The 20,949-nt window shown below is 45.9% G+C and overlaps 1 protein-coding gene across 3 annotated transcripts in view; it reads right to left on the bottom strand.

Annotated features, from left to right (window-relative positions):
* RARA (retinoic acid receptor alpha) overlaps window positions 1–20,949 on the bottom strand; it is a 186,876-nt gene that overhangs the window by 37,865 nt on the left and 128,062 nt on the right. Inside the window, exon 1 of one of the 3 annotated variants that reach the window (XM_081838031.1) lies at window positions 17,398–18,924. The exons of the other annotated variants lie outside the window; for them this stretch is intronic. Coding sequence (XP_081694157.1) covers window positions 17,398–17,569 — 172 coding nt within the window. The 5' untranslated portion in view covers window positions 17,570–18,924. Of the gene's footprint in view, window positions 1–17,397; window positions 18,925–20,949 lie in introns of those variants that run through there. 3 annotated transcript variants of the gene reach the window in all.

Genomic DNA, 20,949 nt, shown 5'->3' with positions numbered 1-20,949 from the left:
ACCACAACCCCCAAAAAAGATAAAGAACAAATAGCAGGATACAGAAAGGAAGGGGGACAAGAAAGCGACCCACATTTTTAAAGGGGGGGGGGAGAAGAGAAATATCTCCAAGATATAGAAGGTATTGGGGCTGGAACTGAGACTAGTAAATGCTTCATTGGCGTTGGATCTTGACTGTGATAGAGCTGGCTGTGTAAGCACTCTGGCTATGTATGCTCTATGGCACCAACTTCTTCACTGTTACTGTTTTTAATATCTCAATTCAATTCCCAGTACTGGCAAAAGGTTCCTGGGCTCTGCTGGGATCCAAAGGGGAAGGCAGCTAGGGCAGCGAGTCTTGCAAGAAAGCCCCCACAAGTTTATTTACCTATTTAGAAGTATTTATCGGCCACTTTTCAGGGCAGATTATATTAAGAGTTTTGTCCTTTTGCCTCCCCCCCCCAAAAAAAATTTGATGAGCATTGCCATTCAAATAATTGTCTTGTGATCAATTACGTGGGGCAGGGCTTACCTGGGGCCCCCAGTATTTTGTTCAAGTCAGCACCCCTGCCATGAACCTCTGCTAATCATAGATTGATAAACACTTTCAGTTTCCAAAAGGAATCAAGGTCACCATCCCCCCCCCCATTTCCTCTCCCAACAATTGTGTACAGTGGCACCTTGGGTTACAGATTCCAGAAATAGTACCTCGGGTTAAGAACTTTGCTTCAGGATGAGAACAGAAATCGTGCGGTGCCAGTGGGAGGCCCCATTAGCTAAAGTGGCACCTCAGGTTAAGAGGACCTCCAGAACGAATTAAGTTCTTAACCTGAGGTAACACTGTACATGCTTACGAGGAGAATTTGTATCTTGCTATTCAACAGAAGTCCTCGCAATAGTTCGTAAAACCAAGAAACAACAAGAAGCAATGGATATATTAAAAGCCATCCATTTAAAAACAAAACACTGTGACTTCCATTCTGTGTTTAAAGAGCTGTGACTGAAACATGGCAGCAAAAGGTGGGACTTGGAAGACAGATGTGTGTGTCCCATTCCCCCTGGGAACGACACTAAAATTCCTTTCCAAAGAATGCAGAAGGGAGAAGAGAGTCAGGAAAGGAAAGCCAGAGGCAGATGACCCAAGCCCTTGTGTTTTGGATCAGTCTCTAGGAAGGCAGGGCTCCCGGGTCTCTCTCTCTCTCTCTCTCTCTCTCTCTCTCTCTCTCTCTCTCTCTCTCCTCCTTTCGGGCTCCTGTCAGCTACATCTCAGGGCGTGGCTGGGAGGCAACGACTATGTGCAGCTTCCTGAAGATAAGATCTCCGGCAGCAAAGGGCCCCTGCATGCTTTGAATTCCTGCGCTGGCTGGAAAGAGACAGAGTGCTCTCTTCGACAAACAGCAGCTAGCAGATAACACAAGCAGAGGAAAGGTCTATGGACTCCATGCCTTTATAAGCCACCCTTCACAGGATCAAGTACTGCCCTGGCTAGGGCTTGAGTCTTCAGCAGAAGGCTCAGCCCTGGAATTTATTTTCAGTGCTTGGTCTTCGAATTCTTGGGAGCAAGTGCCTCTGAGCAAGTACAGATGGCCCTTGCAGCTTTGGCAGGGATAACATCTAAGTCTATAGCTGGGCCTTCCAGCCAACCCACCCTCTCTTTTAATTTGCTTTTTTAAAAAATCATTTAGACACAAGACACGCAATGCCATAATACAAGAATCAAAACAAAACAACAGCATATGCACTCTTTTGAAAAATGAATGGATCTACCCTGTGGTAAAGGGTCATCACCAATGTCTCCACAACTCACCCCCAACACCAGTTGTATTTATAAAAAATAATAATTTGTCTTGTTTGTTTGTAATCTTGCTTAATGAGCATGCCTGAACTGCAACTCAAAATCCTCATTTTGAGCATTTTCATAGGGACATAAGAAGTTGGCTTATATAGAGTCAGACCACTGGTCTACCTTGGGTCAGTATATAGGCAACTCAGACCAGTTTCCAGGGTTGCAGACAGGAGTCTGTCCTATCTGGAGATGAAGGGGCTCAAACCTGGGGCCTTTCTCAATGCAAAGGCTGTGCTCCAACACGAAGCTGCAGCCATTTCTCCCAAAGGACAGGTCACCCCATTGCTCCATAAACCTGGAACGTGGGTTGGGATGGGAGAGTGAGAAAGTGATCTAAGGTGAGCGTGGAAGATGATTAAGCTAGTGCTCTAGAGCAGAGTTCTTCCATCTTGAGTCCCCAGCCAGATTAGCCAACAGATGGAGAAGACTGCTCTAGATCACTGCTTTTCAGTCGTGCTTTGGAGCACCTTGTCAACACCAACTTATCTGCCAAAGAGCTTGTGCGCACATGCAAGTTGTAGAGGATTATGGCGAGTGTTCTTGAGCCCATGCACTGGCCAGGCCTACTAAGCTTCACCACTGCCCTGTACAAATAGTGTATGTGCTAGACTGAGCACACCCAGTCTAGCAGGGAAAGATAGGCAGTGGTGGGCAAGCTTGTTGCCATTACTGAAAACCCCTGGTCTAGAGTCATAGCAGCTTTCAAGAACTTCCAGGACACAATTTAACCGTCTGCCCATGATATGGGGAGAGCTGTGCATGCCCCACACTAGAAAGGTGACACCCACACCATGCACTTAAAGCACTACGAAACCAGTGTAAACAGCCACGGGTTTCCTAAAAGAATTATGGGAGCTATTGTTTATTAAGGGGTCAGAAGACCCCTATTCCCCTCAAAGAAGTGTGAGGAGGGACTGTCTGTTGAACCATTCTAGAAATTGTAGCTCTGTGAGGGGAATGGGGGTCTCAGGACCCTTAACAAATGACAGCTCCCAGAATTTTTTCAAGGAAGGCATGACTGTTTACAATGGAATTTTTTTCTTTAAACGTATGGTGTGAATGTGGCCAAACCTTTGGCAGGTGTTCCATAACTATGGAACACCTTTCTGCTGCCAGGGTTTTTATTTTCCATTTGGGTGGACAGCCAAATTGGGAAGCCTTATTTTAAACGGACCTCATTTCATTTAATAGTGTTCTTAAAACAGAGGAATAGCACTACTTGATTATTTCAAGAAACAGTTATTTCATTGCACACACTGCTATTTTATAAGAAGCTCAGTCAGCGACATATGTCCTTTTCTTAAACCAATAAATTACACAAAAGATTCCCAAACAAACCAGAGATGCACCAATGTGGGATGGAATTTCCTCCCCTGTTTCATAAGCTCATTAGTAACAGCGAACAGATGCCACTTGCTAATGCAATATTAGGCAAGTTTGGCAGTTTCAAAACTGTTAAGCTTTGTTTACTAAATACAAGTAAAGCAGACATGCTAAATTAAGTATCTCAGTCTAGGGCATCAGAATCCCCCCCCCCCCCCCAGTTTTTCTGATGCAAACTGCCCCATGCAAATTATTCCAATTCAAAATATTCTGGCAAACATACTGTGCTAGAAACATGGGAGATCTAAAAATGAACACTTCCACCAAGAGAGGATATCAGTCTAATGGCTCAAATCCTAAACTTGGGAGTCAATTCTAACTGAACTAAGTTTTGCTTTCTTCTGCATAAGCATGGCTATAAGTGGGCTGAAAATGTAAAAAACAAAACAAAAAACAGAGCAACTTGTATGAACCTGAACAGGGGAGTGTGGATTGGGGAGACCAGCAGCGGAGGAAGCTGTGGGCGGTCCGTTTGGGCAGCGCAGAGCCTGTGCGCGCCCAACCCACTGCGTCTCCCCCAGGAGAGACGTGTGGCTCCGGTGCGCTGCAAGCCCCGCAGTGAGTGTCACCTAGCATTTTGTCACACCCCCCCTCAGTGGTGACACCCGGGGCAGCCTGCACTCACTGCACCGCACCCCCATTCCTCCGCCCCTGGGGGAGACAGTAAATGAGAGAGGGAGAGGAAGAAGAAGAAGAAGAAGAAGAGTTTGGATTTGATATCCCGCCTTTCACTCCCCTTCAGGAGTCTCAAAGTGGCTAACATTCTCCTTTCCCTTCCTCCCCCACAACAAACACTCTGTGAGGTGAGTGGGGCTGAGAGACTTCAGAGAAGTGTGACTGGCCCAAGGTCACCCAACAGCTGCATGTGGAGGAGGGTTCCACTATGCTACTGTATGACCAATGCAAAAGTGATTAACTCTCCACTCTCCCCAACACACGCACACTCACAAGATAGGATTTGGGGATACCTCTAGAACTGCTTACTCTCTAAGCTCTAAATCAGCTGCCCAACAGCTTCCAAACTGATGAAGCTTCATCACACCAGATTTCCCACCACAGACCTAAGGGGGGGTGGAGGGCAGACACCAGCAACCTTATTACATCCCATCAATTTGGTGAAGCGCCTCCTCACACTTCCCCACAGAGCCATCCAACATGCAAACAAGCTGCCTTTCTTTAATAGCCAGCCCACAGGTCCCAAAGAGAGAATTTGCTCCCTTACAAATAGCGCTTTTAATTTCCTCGTAATGAAACGGTGCGGGGACTTTTCGCCTGGTCACCAGCCACCTAAAAGCATTTGAAAAACGGAACAGTCCTCACTTTTGCATTTCAGTGCAGACAGCTGTCAAGGTGCTCACCCCAGAGAACAATCCGAAGCATATTGCACTGGGTGGTACACTGTCAACATGCAGAAATGAACCTGTGGATTGTGGACATTCAAAAATAGTGTGTGTGTGTGTGTGTGTGTGTGTGTGTGCGCGCGCACAAATACAGGCAATTGCTACATTTGCACATGGCAATAAGTCAAATGCTGTCCAATCACTCCCACTTTGCTTCTCCCCTTGTTAAGAGAGGCTAATTCACTTGGTAGAGCATGAAACTATTAATCTCAGGGCGGTGGGTTCCAGTCCCATGTTGGGCAAAAGAGTCCTGGGTTGCTGGGAGTTGGAATAGACAGATGGCCTTCGGGGTCCCTTCCAACTTCTGTTAATCTACGAATCTATTCTATGAGTGAGATGAAAAAGCCTTGGCTTCCCATTACATTCAAACTAGAGATTGCTGTTTGTTGCTCCTGAAGTTAAAAGTTTCTACGGCTAGATGAGGATGATAATGATAACATTATTTGTACCCCGCCTATCTAACTGGGTTACCCCCCCCCACCAGTCACTTTGGGCAGCTTCCAGCATATACAAAAACATAATAAAACAAACATTAATAACTTTCCTATACAGGGCTGCCTTCAGATGTCTTCCACAGAGAGGGTGCCACTACTGAGAAGGCCTTCTTCTGCCTGGTTCCCTGTAACTTCAATTCTCATAGTGAGGGAACCGCCAGAAGGTCCCCCTACATGTTCATACATAATTGTAGAGTAGCCTCTGCCCTCCAAAAAACCTAACACACATACAAGCGGCCACAACAGCTCTAGATTTCAATAGAGAGGATGGAACAACCATCCAGCTTTCACACTGGCATTTGACCAAGCAGCCATGGGTTTAAATTACATGGGGCAAGGTGGAACAGACTTAAACTGCGAAGTGAAAAATATATAAAAGTAATCCAGTGCTGGAGCAAAAGGAACGGTCAGGCGTGTTTCAGATGTAAGAAGTTCTCCAGATTTTGCAGGTAAGCTAGACAGACCCAGAAGGCCCTTCCCTTTGCAACCTGGCCGCGTTTTGCATACCAGCCTCCTACCAAAAGACTTCCTCTCAGAGCAACATGTGTGTTGTTTCTTTTCATCTTCACATGAACCTTGTGAGCTAGTGTTTACTTCCCGAAAGCCTAGTGGAGCCATGACCCAAAATTGGGGGGGGGGGGAGGAATTTGACTCTCAGCCTTTAGTTCTTACTGTGGTGATAAATCTGTGTCATCTGAATCATTTCAAGATGGCATCTGGGGTGAATATGTGTGGGGTGCCCACCCACAACATCCCCATGAACACTGGCTCTGCGTCAGACTTTCCTGCTTTGAGAGTGAAGATCCGAAAGGAGATTCGAAGTGCATTTTGCTTAGAATGTGCCCTTCAGATCTTTCCTCTCAATGCAGGGAAACTCTGAAACAGACACACACAGGCGTACTGAGGACCTTTAGCCCATGCGCACTCATGTAAATGCCTGAATAAGACCAGGATTTCAGTCAGAAGGTTTCTAGCCTAGCCTGACAGACTACTTTTCTACATGCGGGGAATCCTTTTCACAGAACGCTACTAGGGAATGGGAGCTCCCATACCTGCAGCCTGAAGTGGTACAACTCAAGGCCAAGCGTTACCTGTTTAATAGTTAGAACAAGGTTTTGTTTTGTTACACTCTAGTCAACTGTACCCTTCCAATCCTACCTGCCAGCACTGGTGACCACAGGATTTTTTTAAAAAAAAATCTGATTTTTTTGTGGCATGAGAAGTGAAGTAAAACACTGAAATGTAGGAGCAGGACACTTTATCACAGAAACATGAGAGTAATATGTTGTTTTAAATGGGCATTTTAAATTTGACTTCACTTAGCAATGGAAAGCTGAAAATCTGGGTTCAACTGCAGGGGACAACTGCCACCCCACACCTGGAGGGCACCCAAGTTTGCCCAGCCTTCTTGCCACCCCCACCTCCGCAGAAGCCCTCCTAACTTTGATTTAAAAACCCCATAATCTATCACACCCCTACTGGCCATTTCTCACAGACCCTCCCTTTGCAAGAAAAAAGCTAAAAGATCACCCACCCACCCACCCACTCCAAAGTCCTTAATTACTTCAAAGCTGCTGGGGAGAATTCCCTTTTGCTTCCCACACCAGTCCTCAAGTACGGTAGTTAAAACATTTGAGGGAGGTGGAAGGGGTTGGGAGCACTAACCGAAGCTCACGTTCTCACCCCCAAAACTTTCTGAAGTCTTCAAGTTATTAAAACAAACCACCTTGGCCACTGATCTAGTCAAACCGCAGGAGGATAAGAGCAAAAAATTAACTCCAGAGACAATGAGCTTTGTTCGTTATCAAAGTGAGGATTTGTTTTAGGTTACAGAAGATGGCCTTGAGGGATAGGATGCTGCTGGGAAGGACTTCCTGCTATTTACAAACTTTCTACTTTCAGCCCAACTGGGACCTTTCCACGTGGATTTGCCTGCAGAGGAATTCCTATCATGGCAGAGAATTCTGGGACAAGAGCACAAATTGCCAGAGCCAATATTCTTGGGAGCATTCTGGTGCAGTGAGATGCAGCCCAGCACTCTCCTGCAACTCTGGACTGCGATAAATGATTGTCAGTACAGTGGTACCCCGGGTTACAAACACTTCGGGTTACAGACTCCGCTAACCCGGAAGTAGTACCTTGGGTTAAGAACTTTGCCCCAGGATGAGAACAGAAATCGCGTGCTGGCAGCGTGGCGGTAGCGGGAGGCCCCATTAGCTGAAGTGGTACCTCAGGTTAAGAATTGTTTCAGGTTAAGAACGGACCTCTGGAACGAATTAAGTTCGTAACCAGAGGTACCACTGTATGGGAACTGCCAGACCATGTGAAAACCACTAGACGTGGAAGGGACTCTTGCCTTGCTTTTTACATAAGCAACAGGGGTAGCCTATGTGGTACTTTCCAGATATACTGGACTACAACTCTCATCATCCCTGACCACATGGCCAAGCTTTCTGGCAATCTGCCATGACTGGAGGACAGGCTATTCCTAGCACAAACCATTTCTGCAAATTATGTTATTTTTACCTGTCTTTGGTTGACTTGCAACCCTACTGTCCAGCTAAAGCTGCACCAGGGAGCCCCCTCTATTATTAGAGTTAAGAGTGAAGGCTATGGAAGGGCCTCCTTAGTCCTGTATGGTAATGTGATTTTGTCTGATAGTATAACTTTTGCAGTGGGTACCTTGCAAATCAGATGGATTCCTTTACTTGTATATGGTCTGATGCCGACTAAGATCAAGGCCCTGGATAAAAATGTCCATTCCACCTTATCCAAGGCCTTTTCTCAGCACCAGTGAAATGTAACACAGCTTTATTATTATTATTGCCATCTGTAAATAATAACGTTCAAAACCTTTTGCTATTGGCTAGTTTCCTCCCCCTTCAAAAAGGCTGATTGGTTTCTATGTCTATACTTAAGATATAATTCTACTGAGCAGTTTTAACATGGACACCAACATTTTATAAAATCAACAGTGGTGTAGTGGAGCAGGAATGAGGAGGAGCAACTCCAGCTGTTTTTTTCACATGAGGAGCAATGACATCATCTACTGGAGCAGTATTTGACAGTGCTGTAAGCTTGGGGAATTGGAGGACGGGTCTGGCCTTGCATATGATCCCACTGTTAGGTATGTGAGGCTCAGACAGTGAGTGTCCTGAGATCACCCAACTCTCCCGAGGCTGAATAATTGGACTCTCCTTAGGGGTGTAGCTATGGGAGCTGACATGATGAGCTCCTGCACTTCAAAACGTACCACAAAACCACTGTATGATATTGAGCAAGGATGTAAGTTGACATGACTCATCTGATTAAGGTTTTCCCCCAGAATTAAGAAAAACACAAACTCTACCATGTGTTCAATATCCTGTCCTTTGTAGTATATTCTGGGAAAACATCAGTTAATTGGCAGGCAAATATATTATAAATCTTTCTGCGTTATTCTGAAGTGACGCAAGATCTGGTGCCTTATTAATTTTCAAAATCTTAACAGCTTCAATTGCTTCTTGTTCAGAAACTGGAAGATCCAGTTCTTGTTTATCATCTTCTCATATTTCTGGCAATTCCATTTTACTCTTGAGTTCATCTATATCCTCAATAGAACAATTTACCTGCTGTAATAAATTATAATAACATTCTACAACTTGATGTAAAGTTTATTTGCCCAACTATATTTCTTCTTCTTTTATATCTGTGTTGGACAGCTATTTTTTTTAAATCTATAATAGTATCATGTTTTAATTTTTCTCAGAAATGCTCAACTTACATGGCGCCCTCTCAAATATGCTTTGGAAGTTTCCCACACTGATAAAAATCAATTAGCTGAGCTAGATTGGCTTTGAAAACAATTGCCACATGTTTAAACCTACAGTCAAAAGGCAACCATATCTGGTTTGGACAGAAGAATAAGCCAGGAATTGTGGTTTGTTCATCCCACTTCCATCAGGAAAGGAGTGGGAGCAATCACTACATTCACAGCAAACCATTAACTATGGTTTACTGTGACATGTGAACTGGGTCAGTCTTTGATCCCTGCATTGTAATAGCCACACATAGCTAGTAAGGTATTATCCTGCAGACATTTCTTTCTTTTTTTAAGGCTATTTATTTCCTTGGTAGTTGATCTTTAATTTTGTATTATTGTGGCTTATATTGTGCTGTTTCTAAAAAACAGGTGATAAAAAGAATTAAATAAATTATTCTTATAATATTTTTACTACCATTACAGTGGATCTTCCGGATACGGATTAAATTTTGCAACCCAAAAAGTCTGTAGGCAGAGACACTGCTTCTGCACACACATGCGGCGCGATTGAGCGATTCTGCGGATGCGTGCGCAGCAAAACCCGGAAGTATACACTTCTGCTGCATTCATAACCTGAAAGTTACATATCCAGAGCAGTACATAACTAGAGATCCACTGTATTATTATTATTATTAAGTCATTATGCATAATTCTGCTGAAAGGAACAGGGTTTACTCCTATTACAATTTCCATTTGCAGTTTTTATCTTAGTCCATCTCTCACAACAATCCTATGAAGTGGTTATTTAATGTGCCCATTTTTTATGGCTGAAGGAACTGAGGCTGAGATAATTATACCTTATGAGGAATGCAAATGAAACATTTTGCCAAAACTCCATAATCTTCCCCTGAAACTCCATAGCTGTTTGACTCTGCCCAATTCCACCACTGATGATATGTCATCGCTCTCCCTTTGTTTTCATAGCTCAGCTATGATTTCAGTTCAAGACTCCTGGTCATATTGTCACAGCTCACCCAGTAAGCGCTGGCTGGAGAATCAATTGCTTGTTAGACAGACAAACTAATTCCATTTAGTTTCAACCCCTCAGTAATCGCAAAAATTAACACCCTTTGGGAAAAGATGATTATCTGACTTCCTTTACAGACCAAGTTACTAGCAAGAGCGCAGCAAGTCTGTATCTGAGAAAGGATTTGAACCCGTATCTTCAGAATCTGAACTGTAGCTGTAGTCAATGTGTTTTATTTCACCACTGAAGACATGGGCTTACTCAAGAAGCACATAAATTATAGAACCTGAGATATGGGACCAGATTTAACACAACTAAATTCTAGTCCTCATGACTTTGGAAATAAGCTTGGAGATGTGCAGAAAAAATTCAGAACACGGGGCTGAAAGAATAATAGAATCAGAGCTGAAAGGGACCCTGTGAATCATCTAGTCCAACCCCTTGCAATGCAGGAATATGTAGCTGTCCCATACAGGGATCGAACCTGCAACCTTGGCGTTATCAGCACCACACTCTAACCAACTAAGCTATCCAAGAATTTATGCTTTGGTTACCTGTGCACTTCCTTGGCCCTATTACTGACATTACAACAACCCTATATCTCCATGCCTTCCAGCTCTATTGATGATTGGTTCATGCCTCAAAATTTCATCTCTGTAAACATAATGCATTATGCCAAATCTGCTTAAAGCACAAAGCTTATTTCAGTTGCGGAATTCTGGTCTCCTTGGACGATGGCCTCATCTGAACTCATCTGTACCTGTGAGGCTATGGTGTATGTGTTGGTGTGGTCTATAAAGTTATGTGGAACTGCATAAATAAATGTCTTTCCTATTCAAATGTTGGGGTGATGAACTGGTCTGGTAAAAACCCTGGAGTCTTAAGCTGCCTGTACGCAGGGGGAAATGGGTGCTGTCTCTTTAAAAATCTGGCATATTTTCTAGCCTTTGGTGGACGTGCTTTTAAACACAAGGTGCCCTCTTGCAAACAAAAAAAGGGGGGGGAGTGGAGAGAAAAGAAAAGGAAAACCAGGGCCAGCATGGAAAACAAGTCCGCAAGGCTTCCGAAGGAGCCTGCCGTCTCTTTTGGTGATGCAGAACGCCCTCTCCCATTTAAATCTACGCCAAAAGGATTTCCCTTGCGAGCCATACGGAATTGCCAGAGATTTCCCTTCTGCGCCACTCAAAGCTCCAGGAAAGCCAGCCTCAGCTATAAATAACCCCTTTGCAGACATCCCTGACTTCCGGTTCTGCAGCTCTCCCCTGCTGCCGATCCCATCCTTCACCCCCCCCCCCTCCAGAAGGCAGGAACCAGAAAAGAAAAAGGATGAAAGCCAAGCATGCAGATTTCCAAAAGGAAGCAGCCAGCTGGGTTTTGGAGGGAGGGCTGGGGATGAAGGAATCAACACAACACACCCCGTCAAGCCTGACATTCTACATGGGCACCCCTAGAACGTATTCGGAAACAAACACCTTATAATACCGGAGATTCTGAAAGCTGTTTTCGTTGTATGTGGTTTTTTCCCCCATTCCAAAACAAACAGCAGGCGGGGGTGCCAGGGCATGGAAACAGCAAAGCAAATTATCCCCAAGAGGGGGGAAGCCCTCCTGGTCCGCCAGGAGAAGGTAAGAAGGACATTACAAGCAGCGGAGAGAAGAGACTTAACAACCCAGGAAACAAACCAGAATCTGAAGAAATGTGGGGAGGATATAGAACTCCCCAACCAAGCGAAAGGTGGATGCACTGATGGGGGGGGGGTTCCCCAAGGTGTGTGTGGGGGGGAGAGCAGCTACTCACAAAGTAGCTCCTAAAAGCTTTAATGAGCCCCCATGCGGATTGAAGGCAAAATATTGCTCACAGGGAACACCCCAGGAAGCCACTGAGCTGCAGGATCCCAGTGGATGTCAGGTTTGCTTGAAATACAGGTAGACCAGGTTGTGTGATGGATGTGGCCAAGTCCCTTTGGAAAACAACAGGAGTTGGGTGGGTGGGGAGGGAGGGAGGGAGGGAGGGAGGGAGGGAGGGAGGGAGTGTGTCTTTTGAGAAAAGGTAGGGGGCGGGAGGGGAGAGAAAAGCCAGCTAGGAATTTCAGACATTGATGGTAAGCAGCAGCCGGATATTGGCCCTTAAATTCCTCTTTCCTGCCTCTCTTCCCTCCTCCATCACCCCCCCCACACACAGCTATTCTGTACATCTGCATTTTCTCTTGTCCTGTGCCCTCTGTGTTTAAAGGAAAGGGATACAGCAGTGTAGAGCTTTCGTGTGTGTGTGTGTGTGTGTGTGTGTGTGTGTGTGTGTGGAGATGCAACATTAGCCATGTATTTACTTTGTGTTGAATCATCACGGCAGAAATGTGACTATGTTTGAGCGTGTTGGATTCTGCATTTTATTGTGGCTGCCATTCTCTGCTTAGCTGCTTTGCAAGCTGCTCGAGGGTGTGGCTTTTCAGCTATATGTTCTTATCCAGACATATGTTCCTCTGTTTGCACATTCCTCATTGCGTGTGTGTATGTGTTTTCCTGCTCCTTGGGTTTCTTCGTGTGTGCGCTCGCTCCTGTTATTCTCTTGGTGTGCACGCATGCACATTTGCTCCAGTTTGCTCTCGGCTCCAGGCGAGCCTATCCACATCGAAGTTTTGAAAATGGTGGCTGAAATAAAAGGGACTTGGAAGTGCAGAACGGAGCCATGGAGGGCCTCTGTTTCTTCTATGGTGTGGCACCCACCTGGAATTGGAAGGATGGGCCTTTTCAAGCATGGAACTGCCCTTAAAGACAGGGCAACTACAGTGCAAGGGTTCTCAACACGAAACATGCGGACATAGGAGCAGAGAGAAGCCACTTCCTAGATTAAAACCCTATCTTCTCAACTTTGCAGTGGGGCAGGAAAGAGCACATGGACTGGTTAGTCTGATGGGCTTGGTTCATGGAGGAACCTGAGCTCCTGCTCCACCTTGACCAAAGGCTCACCTGTATCCTTCCATATGTTGCTGGACTATAACTCCCTTGAGCCCCAATTATTGGCCACACTGGCTGGAGTTGTTAGGGTTGGAGACCCACAATATCTGGAGGGCTTGTGCCCCAGAGAGGAGGCACTTCACTGTCTCTCAAGGCAGGCAGATGCCAAGAACAGATTCCTCGTCCCTGCGTTATAGTGAAGCTGATCCTTAGCTGTGCCCCAGTTCTTCATTTATAAAACAGGAACAGAGGAAGGTAAGACACACACACACACACACACACAAAAAGAAGTCTTATCTTACTCTGCACACTTGCCCTTATGTACTTTTTATTTTTCAATAAAGAAATACAAAATATGCATAAAACAGGAACAGAGGCTTTCCTACGTGATGAAAGGGGAGGATGGCTGCAAATGTTAGTTATTATCTGCATTTATACCCTGCCCTTCCACCAAGGTCTTCTGGGTGGCTCATGGGGGATTATTCCGTTTTATCCTCATATCAACCTTGTTATGAGTCTGTGTTATCTAACACACTCAAACACAATCACATCTCCGCCTCAGTGATTCAATACAAACACAGCTCATGGCGCAAACACACAAACAGAGATAAATAGGATAGCCTAGGAGGAAGAGGGACAGTGACCTGGGCCTGCAGCTGTGTAGAGATGTGAACCCTAACCTCCCAATCCCATAATTCTGTCCACAGGCCACTAAGTCACGCTGGAAGTGGGCTCCAAACCACGTCCTCTCGCTGGAAGGAGCAATTCCCTAACTACCATTTGTCCATGGCGACGGCGGCAGCAGCAGCAGCATAAAGACCATGCAAACTAAAAATACTGCACACAGTTAGCTACTAGAGTATTCATCCTTATCCAATATTCATCCAATATCTCAGGGCAGTTTAAACGAAGACCGCTCTCTACACCCCCACAGCACAACACAAAAAGACAATCTTCCCTGCGACAGCGCCCTATGCAGAAACTGGTAATTTCTTTGCTGCGTGCATCTACCCAGACATGGGCCACATCTGCAAGCCAGCAGCCCCCAGGAAAGTGCAGAGCTGCCCTGGGAGCTCTGCGTGTCTTTCACCAGAGTTGGCAAGAAGCTTTGTGATGTCGCTGCATGGAATATTACCGTGGGGAAGAGACCTGGCAATAAATGTTTTGAGCAGAGTCAATATTCATATGGCACACAACATACAGGCTAGGTACATAGAGACTTGCATTGGCTAACTGTGCTGAGGAGGGGCAATGGAAATCTTTGGATTTCGCTCAGGAGACTCCTTTCTTAGAGATATTAACTCAGCCGCCAACAGATCGAACCAGCGTAGTTCTTTCCTGTTTCCACTGGGCCTTGTAGGATTTGCTAACCACATTGTACCCATTCATAGAATCAAAGAATTGTAGAGTTGGAAGGGACTACGAGGGTCATCTACTCCAACCTCCTGCAACGCAGGAATCTTTTGCCCAACATAGGGCTCGAGCCCACAACTCTGAAATTAAGAGTCTCATTCTTGTTTTGCCTTGATCTGTGTTTGCAAAAACAGAAGTATAAATGCAAAACAATGTCACAGCATTCATGTGGGCGGTTCTCTCACTGTGAGAAGTGTAGTTGCAGGGAACCAGGCAGAGGGGCCTTCTCGGTAGTGGCACCCGCCCTGTGGAATGCCCTCCCATCAGAAGTCAAGGGAATATATAACCTACACAACTTTCTGAAGACATCCCTGTATCAGGAAGTTTTTATGTCTGGTGTTTGCTGTGTTTTTATTGGGTTGGAAGCTGCCCAAAGTAGCTGGAGGAACCCAGTGAGATGGGCAAGCTATAAATAATAAAATTATTATTATTATTTTACACCACAGTGTCCCACATCAGTTGCTGGGGATGTCCCTAGTTCAAATCTCACCTGAGCCCTGAACTCATGGATGGCAAGCGTCTATCTCTTAGTTTTAGGCCTTGCATCTGTAAAATGGGGATAATAATGTTGGCCTGCATTTCAGGGTTGCTGCGTATGAATTACTGGGAGCTGGTTGGAAAAGTCAGCAGAATCAAGCAGCCCATGTTCCCTTGGGACTGTTCCACCACAAGCAGAGGAGGTGCATACCTGAATGATCTCCATTAGAGGACAACCAGTGGAATCCCTCTTCCCTCCCATAGTAAAAGAGCATAGCACTGAGAATGTTAAGGCAGAAGCCTTCTCTCTCACACAAGTGGATTTTCTGTATGCAGAAAGACCCCCTTCTTCCCTGCCCCCCAAGGAAGCATTAAGAAACGGAACCTCCCCCCCTTTAGCATGATTTGGCACAGGCCAGTAAAACCTTTACCCTTCCTGCTGATTGCAATCACTGATCCCAAAAGAATGTACGTAAATGCCCAAAGCTCTTATTATTCATACCTGTTGTTTATGTGCACACCACACCACACTTTTGAGGAGGAGCAAATTCTCACCTCTGCCCAGTTTGCAAGAGAGGAAGGCAACTAGAGTAAGCCTGGCCCCCACCCTATTAATAATGCCCACCTAAGATCCTAGTCCTTTTTTGCTCTAACTCCTCTCCAGATAAGAGAGCAGAAGAGAAGTTAAAAGTGTGTTAAGGGTTAAATCAAAGTCACCATTTTTGCAAAAAGTGAGGGGAGTCATGAAAGTCATGGTGTTTTTGCGGGGTGGCTCTCTAGGAGAAAGTTTGAGAAGTTTGTCTTTTCAGACCCAGGCAGCCATCTCTGAAGTTTGGGTTTCAAACCGACAGGACAGTATATCTAAGTAGTATGCAGTTTGGGGTTAAAAATAATAATAATCACTGCAAATTTCACCCTCTGCACCGTTTCCCAGATGGGAGTGCACAATGATCCAGCCCCCTCCCCACAATCCTTTGCAACAGAAACAACAGTTTCAAAAGCAACCCTACCCTATCCTACACATAATTCTCTGGGAAATAACTAAAGGGAGAGAAATTGGAAGGGAGGAAGGGAACGCACATAACTCAAATCCAAATCACAGACAGATTAGAAACCCACACACTCCAGGAAGGGCCTGGGATAGCAATTAGGGAGAGGTTTAGGAAGAACAATAAGGTTTACTTGGACAAGAAAGGGATTTGGGGAGGGGGGAGAGGACACAGGGAATTGAGGATTTTTGCAGAGAATGAACTGTGGTTACAGTAAGGCTTGTCCATTCTGGGGGGGATGTGAAGATGCAACACGTTGTTTTTTAAGGCATCACTTTGCAAAAGGTCCTGAAGGATCCACACCCCAAATTCAGTCTATTTTCCATGCCACCATTCTCTCTCTCTCCTCCCCCCCTCTATTCGCTCACCCACCCACTCACTCACCCACAGAGAGAGGCCGTTCGCATATGTATATATAGAAAGATTAAAAAGGCTTGGTGTACTATTTAGTTAATTGGATTTTGTCAGAGACCTTATCAGGAGCTGGGAACTGAACACCCAGCTGGAGGGGTGGGGTGTGGAGGGGAGGGGAGGGAGGAGAAGGGGGGGGGGATTACTTGACACAGCAAACCACTGCTGTGTTTCCTTCCACTTCAGAAACCGGCTCAAATTTACAGAAACAAAAATCACAAAAACAAAAACACCCCTCCCCATCCAAATGCGATTCCCAACTGTTACCTAGAAACAGTGGCTTAACAACAGATAGAAGAAATTAAATAGGCCATGGGACTGTGTTATCCACCGCTGGGGAATATGGCGGGGGGGGGGGGAGAGAGAAGCAAGAGAGAGAGAGAGAGAGAGAGAGAGAGAGAGAGAGAGAGAAGGAAGCAAGCGAAAATGTTTATGTGGAGCAGAGACAGATTAGAAGTTTTTCCCTTGTTCCGAACACGGATGACAATATTTCCGATCTGGGTGATCGAGAGTTTCCCGAAAGTAAGGGAGGAGCCCCCAACAAACGCTTGGTGGGGTGAAACACACCAGCACTCTTTTTTTAAAAAAAAGAAAAGAAAAAAGAAAGAAAAAGTGGGGGGGGGGAGTCCCCTTGCCCAAACGCAAACCTCTCACTGTGTGTGTGGGAATTTTTCTTATGGGCAATGACGGCTTTCCTTTCCTTTGCACAGAACCGGCACGCACAATCAACCAGCCAACGTAGAATTAGCTATATTTATCAACACCCACAGATTAAGCGGAAACCCAAAGGCAAAAACCTGAAAGCATTCAAGGGAGTACGTGGAAGGGGAAGCCCCACATCTTAGAAGAACCTGGCTCCCTCAAAAAACACATATTAAAAAAAGATATCAACATGCAATGTAAAGCAGCAGCACAGCAGCACATACACATTAGAAGCAGCACACTGCAGTCCTAGCTTTTGATCCTAAAGCCCCCCCCATCCTCTATCACAACAGGGTGGGGGTTGACACAGTCCACAAACAAACCAAGGCTTTCAAATTTCAAAGGTGACACAGAGTCCATGTTACCCAGCTACCCACTACCACTCGCGGTATAGCTTCTGATCTTCTTAATAAGATCAAAAGCTGACCAACAGGGGGGAGAAGGGCAATGGACGGGGGGGGGGGGCGGTTTGTCACCCCAGGTGGTTCAGGCCCTGGAGAGATCTCGTAATAATACGTACAGTGGTTGGAACTGTTCCAATGCTGGTTTCGGACAGGGGTGCTGTAAGGGTTGTTGGGATTCCCGGGTCCTTTGTCCTGGATCAAGCACGCACGGTTCTGGTTGTAAAAATCCATCATGAAGAAGGGGTTAGGACTGCTGTTTAAACCAGCTACATCCACACTTTCGTACATCTTCTCCAGGCGGAAGAAGAGGGTAAGAGGGTTGGGGGCTGGTGGGGGAATGGGAAGGAGGGAAGCAAGAGGAAAAGTTTGGTTTACGAAAGACCAAAGAGCAAAATCCTACAGTGGTGATGATGATGAATCCAGAGGGATGAGGGGAGGTTTGTCTGGTTGTTTTCTGTTTTCTGATCTCTCTCTCTCCCTTTCTCTCTCTCTCAATCCCTAGTGGGGAGGTATTTAGGGAATCCAAAAGCGGCTGGGGAATCCGCCAAACAGGCTGAGTTGGCCACCAGTGTTTTTGCTTAAAGTTTTTTAAAAAAAACAAAACAAAACAAAACACACACGCATACACACTCACACCAAAAGAAAATATTCAAGTCTTCAATCTTCTATTCCAAGCATATCCCTTGGGAAACAAGCCAGCCAATCCAGTCTGAAATGCTTCTCCCGTTTCAAGACCGAAACATATTTATAAATCCAAAAAAACAGAAAATAAAAAATGGAATTCTTACTTTCAAAAAAAGACAACAATAAAATCCAAGCCTTTCCAAAAGCAGTATTCTTTGAAGAAGTCCGGTTCCCTGGTCTTAGAGAGCATTTTGGTCACAAATCCTCCTCCTGTTCAGTTCCATGGTTCTCTCTCTCTCCCCCCCCTCTCCTTCTCCAGAACTAACCAGAGGAAAGAGGAGAAAAGGAGGGGGGGTTATTCTTTTGCAGCAACTCCTTCCAGAAAAAGGGTAGAAAAAGTTACACACTCACGCGCTAAAAAAACAACCACCCAAGTAAAATAAAATAAAAATAAGTAAGACTTCCTGCTTAGGATTCAATAGCTTTTCCTGTCTGGCAAGAGGACTGAAGACAATGCACAGAAACTGTGCTCATGGGTTTTTTATATATACATACTGTATATTAAAATTCCACCTCTGTCCTCCCGCCCCCCCTCCACGGAAAGAGGGTGGAGGGGGAAGAAAAATAAGAAGAACTGAATTGTACAAATGTGTTGCCAGCTTCTCAATGCCTGGGGAGATGCCAGAGGCCTGGAACCCTCGAGTCTCCTTGGATGGAAGAAGATTTTTCTCCAGCTGCTTGCTCGGTCTGTTCTCTCCCCGGGAAAAAGAGAGAGAGAGAAAGAAAGAGAAAGAGAGAGAGGGGCGCCGTGTGCGTGTGCGCACGTCGCGTGGTGTGTGTGATGTACAGGACTGATAGATTAAAGGCAGCGCACAATCTTCCCTGACACGAAAAGTCGCCTCTCAGCTGGCTTAACTCTTTCCTTACCTGCCGCGGTCTGTTTCTTGCGCAGCCCCAGCCAACTGCGGAAAAGCGCAGGCTGGGGGAGGAGGGGGAGGGGAGGAGAGAAAAATGAATGAATGAAATCAAGGAAGGGGGGGTGGAGGAGGAGAAGGGGGAGGAGGAGGAGGAGGAGGGATGGAAGCGGGTGGGAAATGACAGGCATAGAAAAATGCCTCTCCGGCAGCTGTCTCCAGCTACAAAGGCGCGGCGGCCACGGCATCCTCCTCGTGTGCCTTCTCCATCCCTGGAGTGGAGGGCAAGCCGGAGGAGAGCCCCCTCTTTCCCGGTTGCTGTGGCTCGGCAGCGGCCAGGGCGGCCCCTTCTGCCTGCATCACCCCTCTGCGAAAGGGAGGTTTCTGCTGCTCCTCCAGCCGCCCCTCATTTGCGTAATGTTATGCAGCTGAACTCCGCCTGAACTCTCCTTGCAAAAAAGCTTCACCTCCAAATGACCCACTCGCAGGCCTTCTCCTTCCCAGTGACATCACGGGGGCGCTCCCCTCCTCCTCCTCCTCCTCCTCCTCCTGCCAAGGGCTGCCACCGGCATGCCGCCGCCGCCGCCACACCGCACAGCCAAAAGCCAGACCCACCAGCAACAACGCAGGCGGAGATGCCCGGTTTTCCAGGGGGCTGTGGAGAAGGGGCCAGCCCGGAGAGACAGGGGAAGAAAAGCCTGCTTGCATACCCATTAGAAAGGCAGGAAGAAATAAAAGGAATAAAAGACGTACACACACTGAAACACACACACCAGACCTGCCAAAGGCTGCGAGTTCAAATCCCACCTGGCCTCAGAGCACCTGCCAGTTAACTAGGCGCTGGAGAAACTAGGAGGTGCTGCGGAAATGTTGATGCTGAAAATGTTTTGAATCATGAAACAGGATAGAAAGCCGCCTTGGTGGCCACTCTGAGCCCTGCAAAGTGGGGAATGCAAAATAAGGGAGGACAATTGCCTTTAGGTAGGCCAGCTAGGGTTTGAAATGTAGGCAGCTTTTAAGTCACACGGGTCTCTTTGCCAGGCTGGTGTTTGAGGAGAAGGGGGGGGGCGAATACACTTGCAAAAAGGATTTATGTAATTGTTTTTATGTGCTCCAAACTATTTACATACAGTGACTCGCTAACAACCATTCTGTAACCTAGGCCAGAATGTTTATCCCCACAGTACAGAATAGTAGTCTGCTTTTGCCTAAGGACACCTAGTGGATTTAGAGTTGAGCAGAGATTAAAACGGGGGAATTTCCAGCTCACAGTGCATGCTTCTGACCACTATCAGTTCACCTGTTTCATTGGCACTGGCTTCTGATTTTAGAATGTGCAAGACTTCAAAAACGAGAACTCCCAGAATGAAAAGAAAGTGAAAGAGTGAAAAGGAATTTTTAAGTCTGCATGAGAGAGAGCAGGGTTGCAGAATGTGGCCTCTAGCATAGATTCTAACAGCCCCTATGGAAAATCACATTTCTCATTTAAAAGAAGTAGCAAGTTTCTACTCCTTGCAGCTTTGGAATTGTATAGACATGTTTTCGACTTTGCGGGCAGAGGACAGCAAAACGTTTGCTCTCCACAGAGCAAAATCACATTCAAGAACACATGCGAGCACATAAAACCTGCGACATTTCACTAATACATGCACATTCATGCGAATACCTATTCTCACACCAGCGAATGCTGCCATTACATATTTCCGTAAGTCCTCCTCTGCCTGCTGTATGCTATTCAATTATTTCTTAATAACTAGGTTTCTGACATTAGGCTGGGGAATTGATGAACCAACTTTTTTCCACTGAAACAAAACTAAAACTTGAAAGCTTCCTAGAAATGTTTAATCTCACAGATCTGCTTGTGCCCCAAATAGAACAGCTACAGCTCAGATGAACCGAGCAACCTTTGGGATCTTGATAGGCAGTTACCAAGAGGGGAAGCGGTTCACAGTAATCTGGTGTTTGGGCAACCAAGAAAGAATTTTCCCTACTGACAGCTTGGATCCGGTCGTGCGATTTTCAAAAGGGTGGTGTTCCAGAAAAGCGCAACTGTCCCCATAATGTTATCATCTGCTTGCTGCACACTTCCAAAAGGAGCAGCATGCAAAATGGCATCAGGCTATGTTCTAG

Source organism: Podarcis erhardii (genome assembly GCF_964252035.2).
Source record: "Podarcis erhardii genome assembly, chromosome: 13".
Taxonomy (NCBI): domain Eukaryota; kingdom Metazoa; phylum Chordata; class Lepidosauria; order Squamata; family Lacertidae; genus Podarcis; species Podarcis erhardii.
The sequence above is the reverse complement of the archived record's forward strand: the minus strand, read 5'-3'. Positions and strand labels throughout refer to the sequence as shown.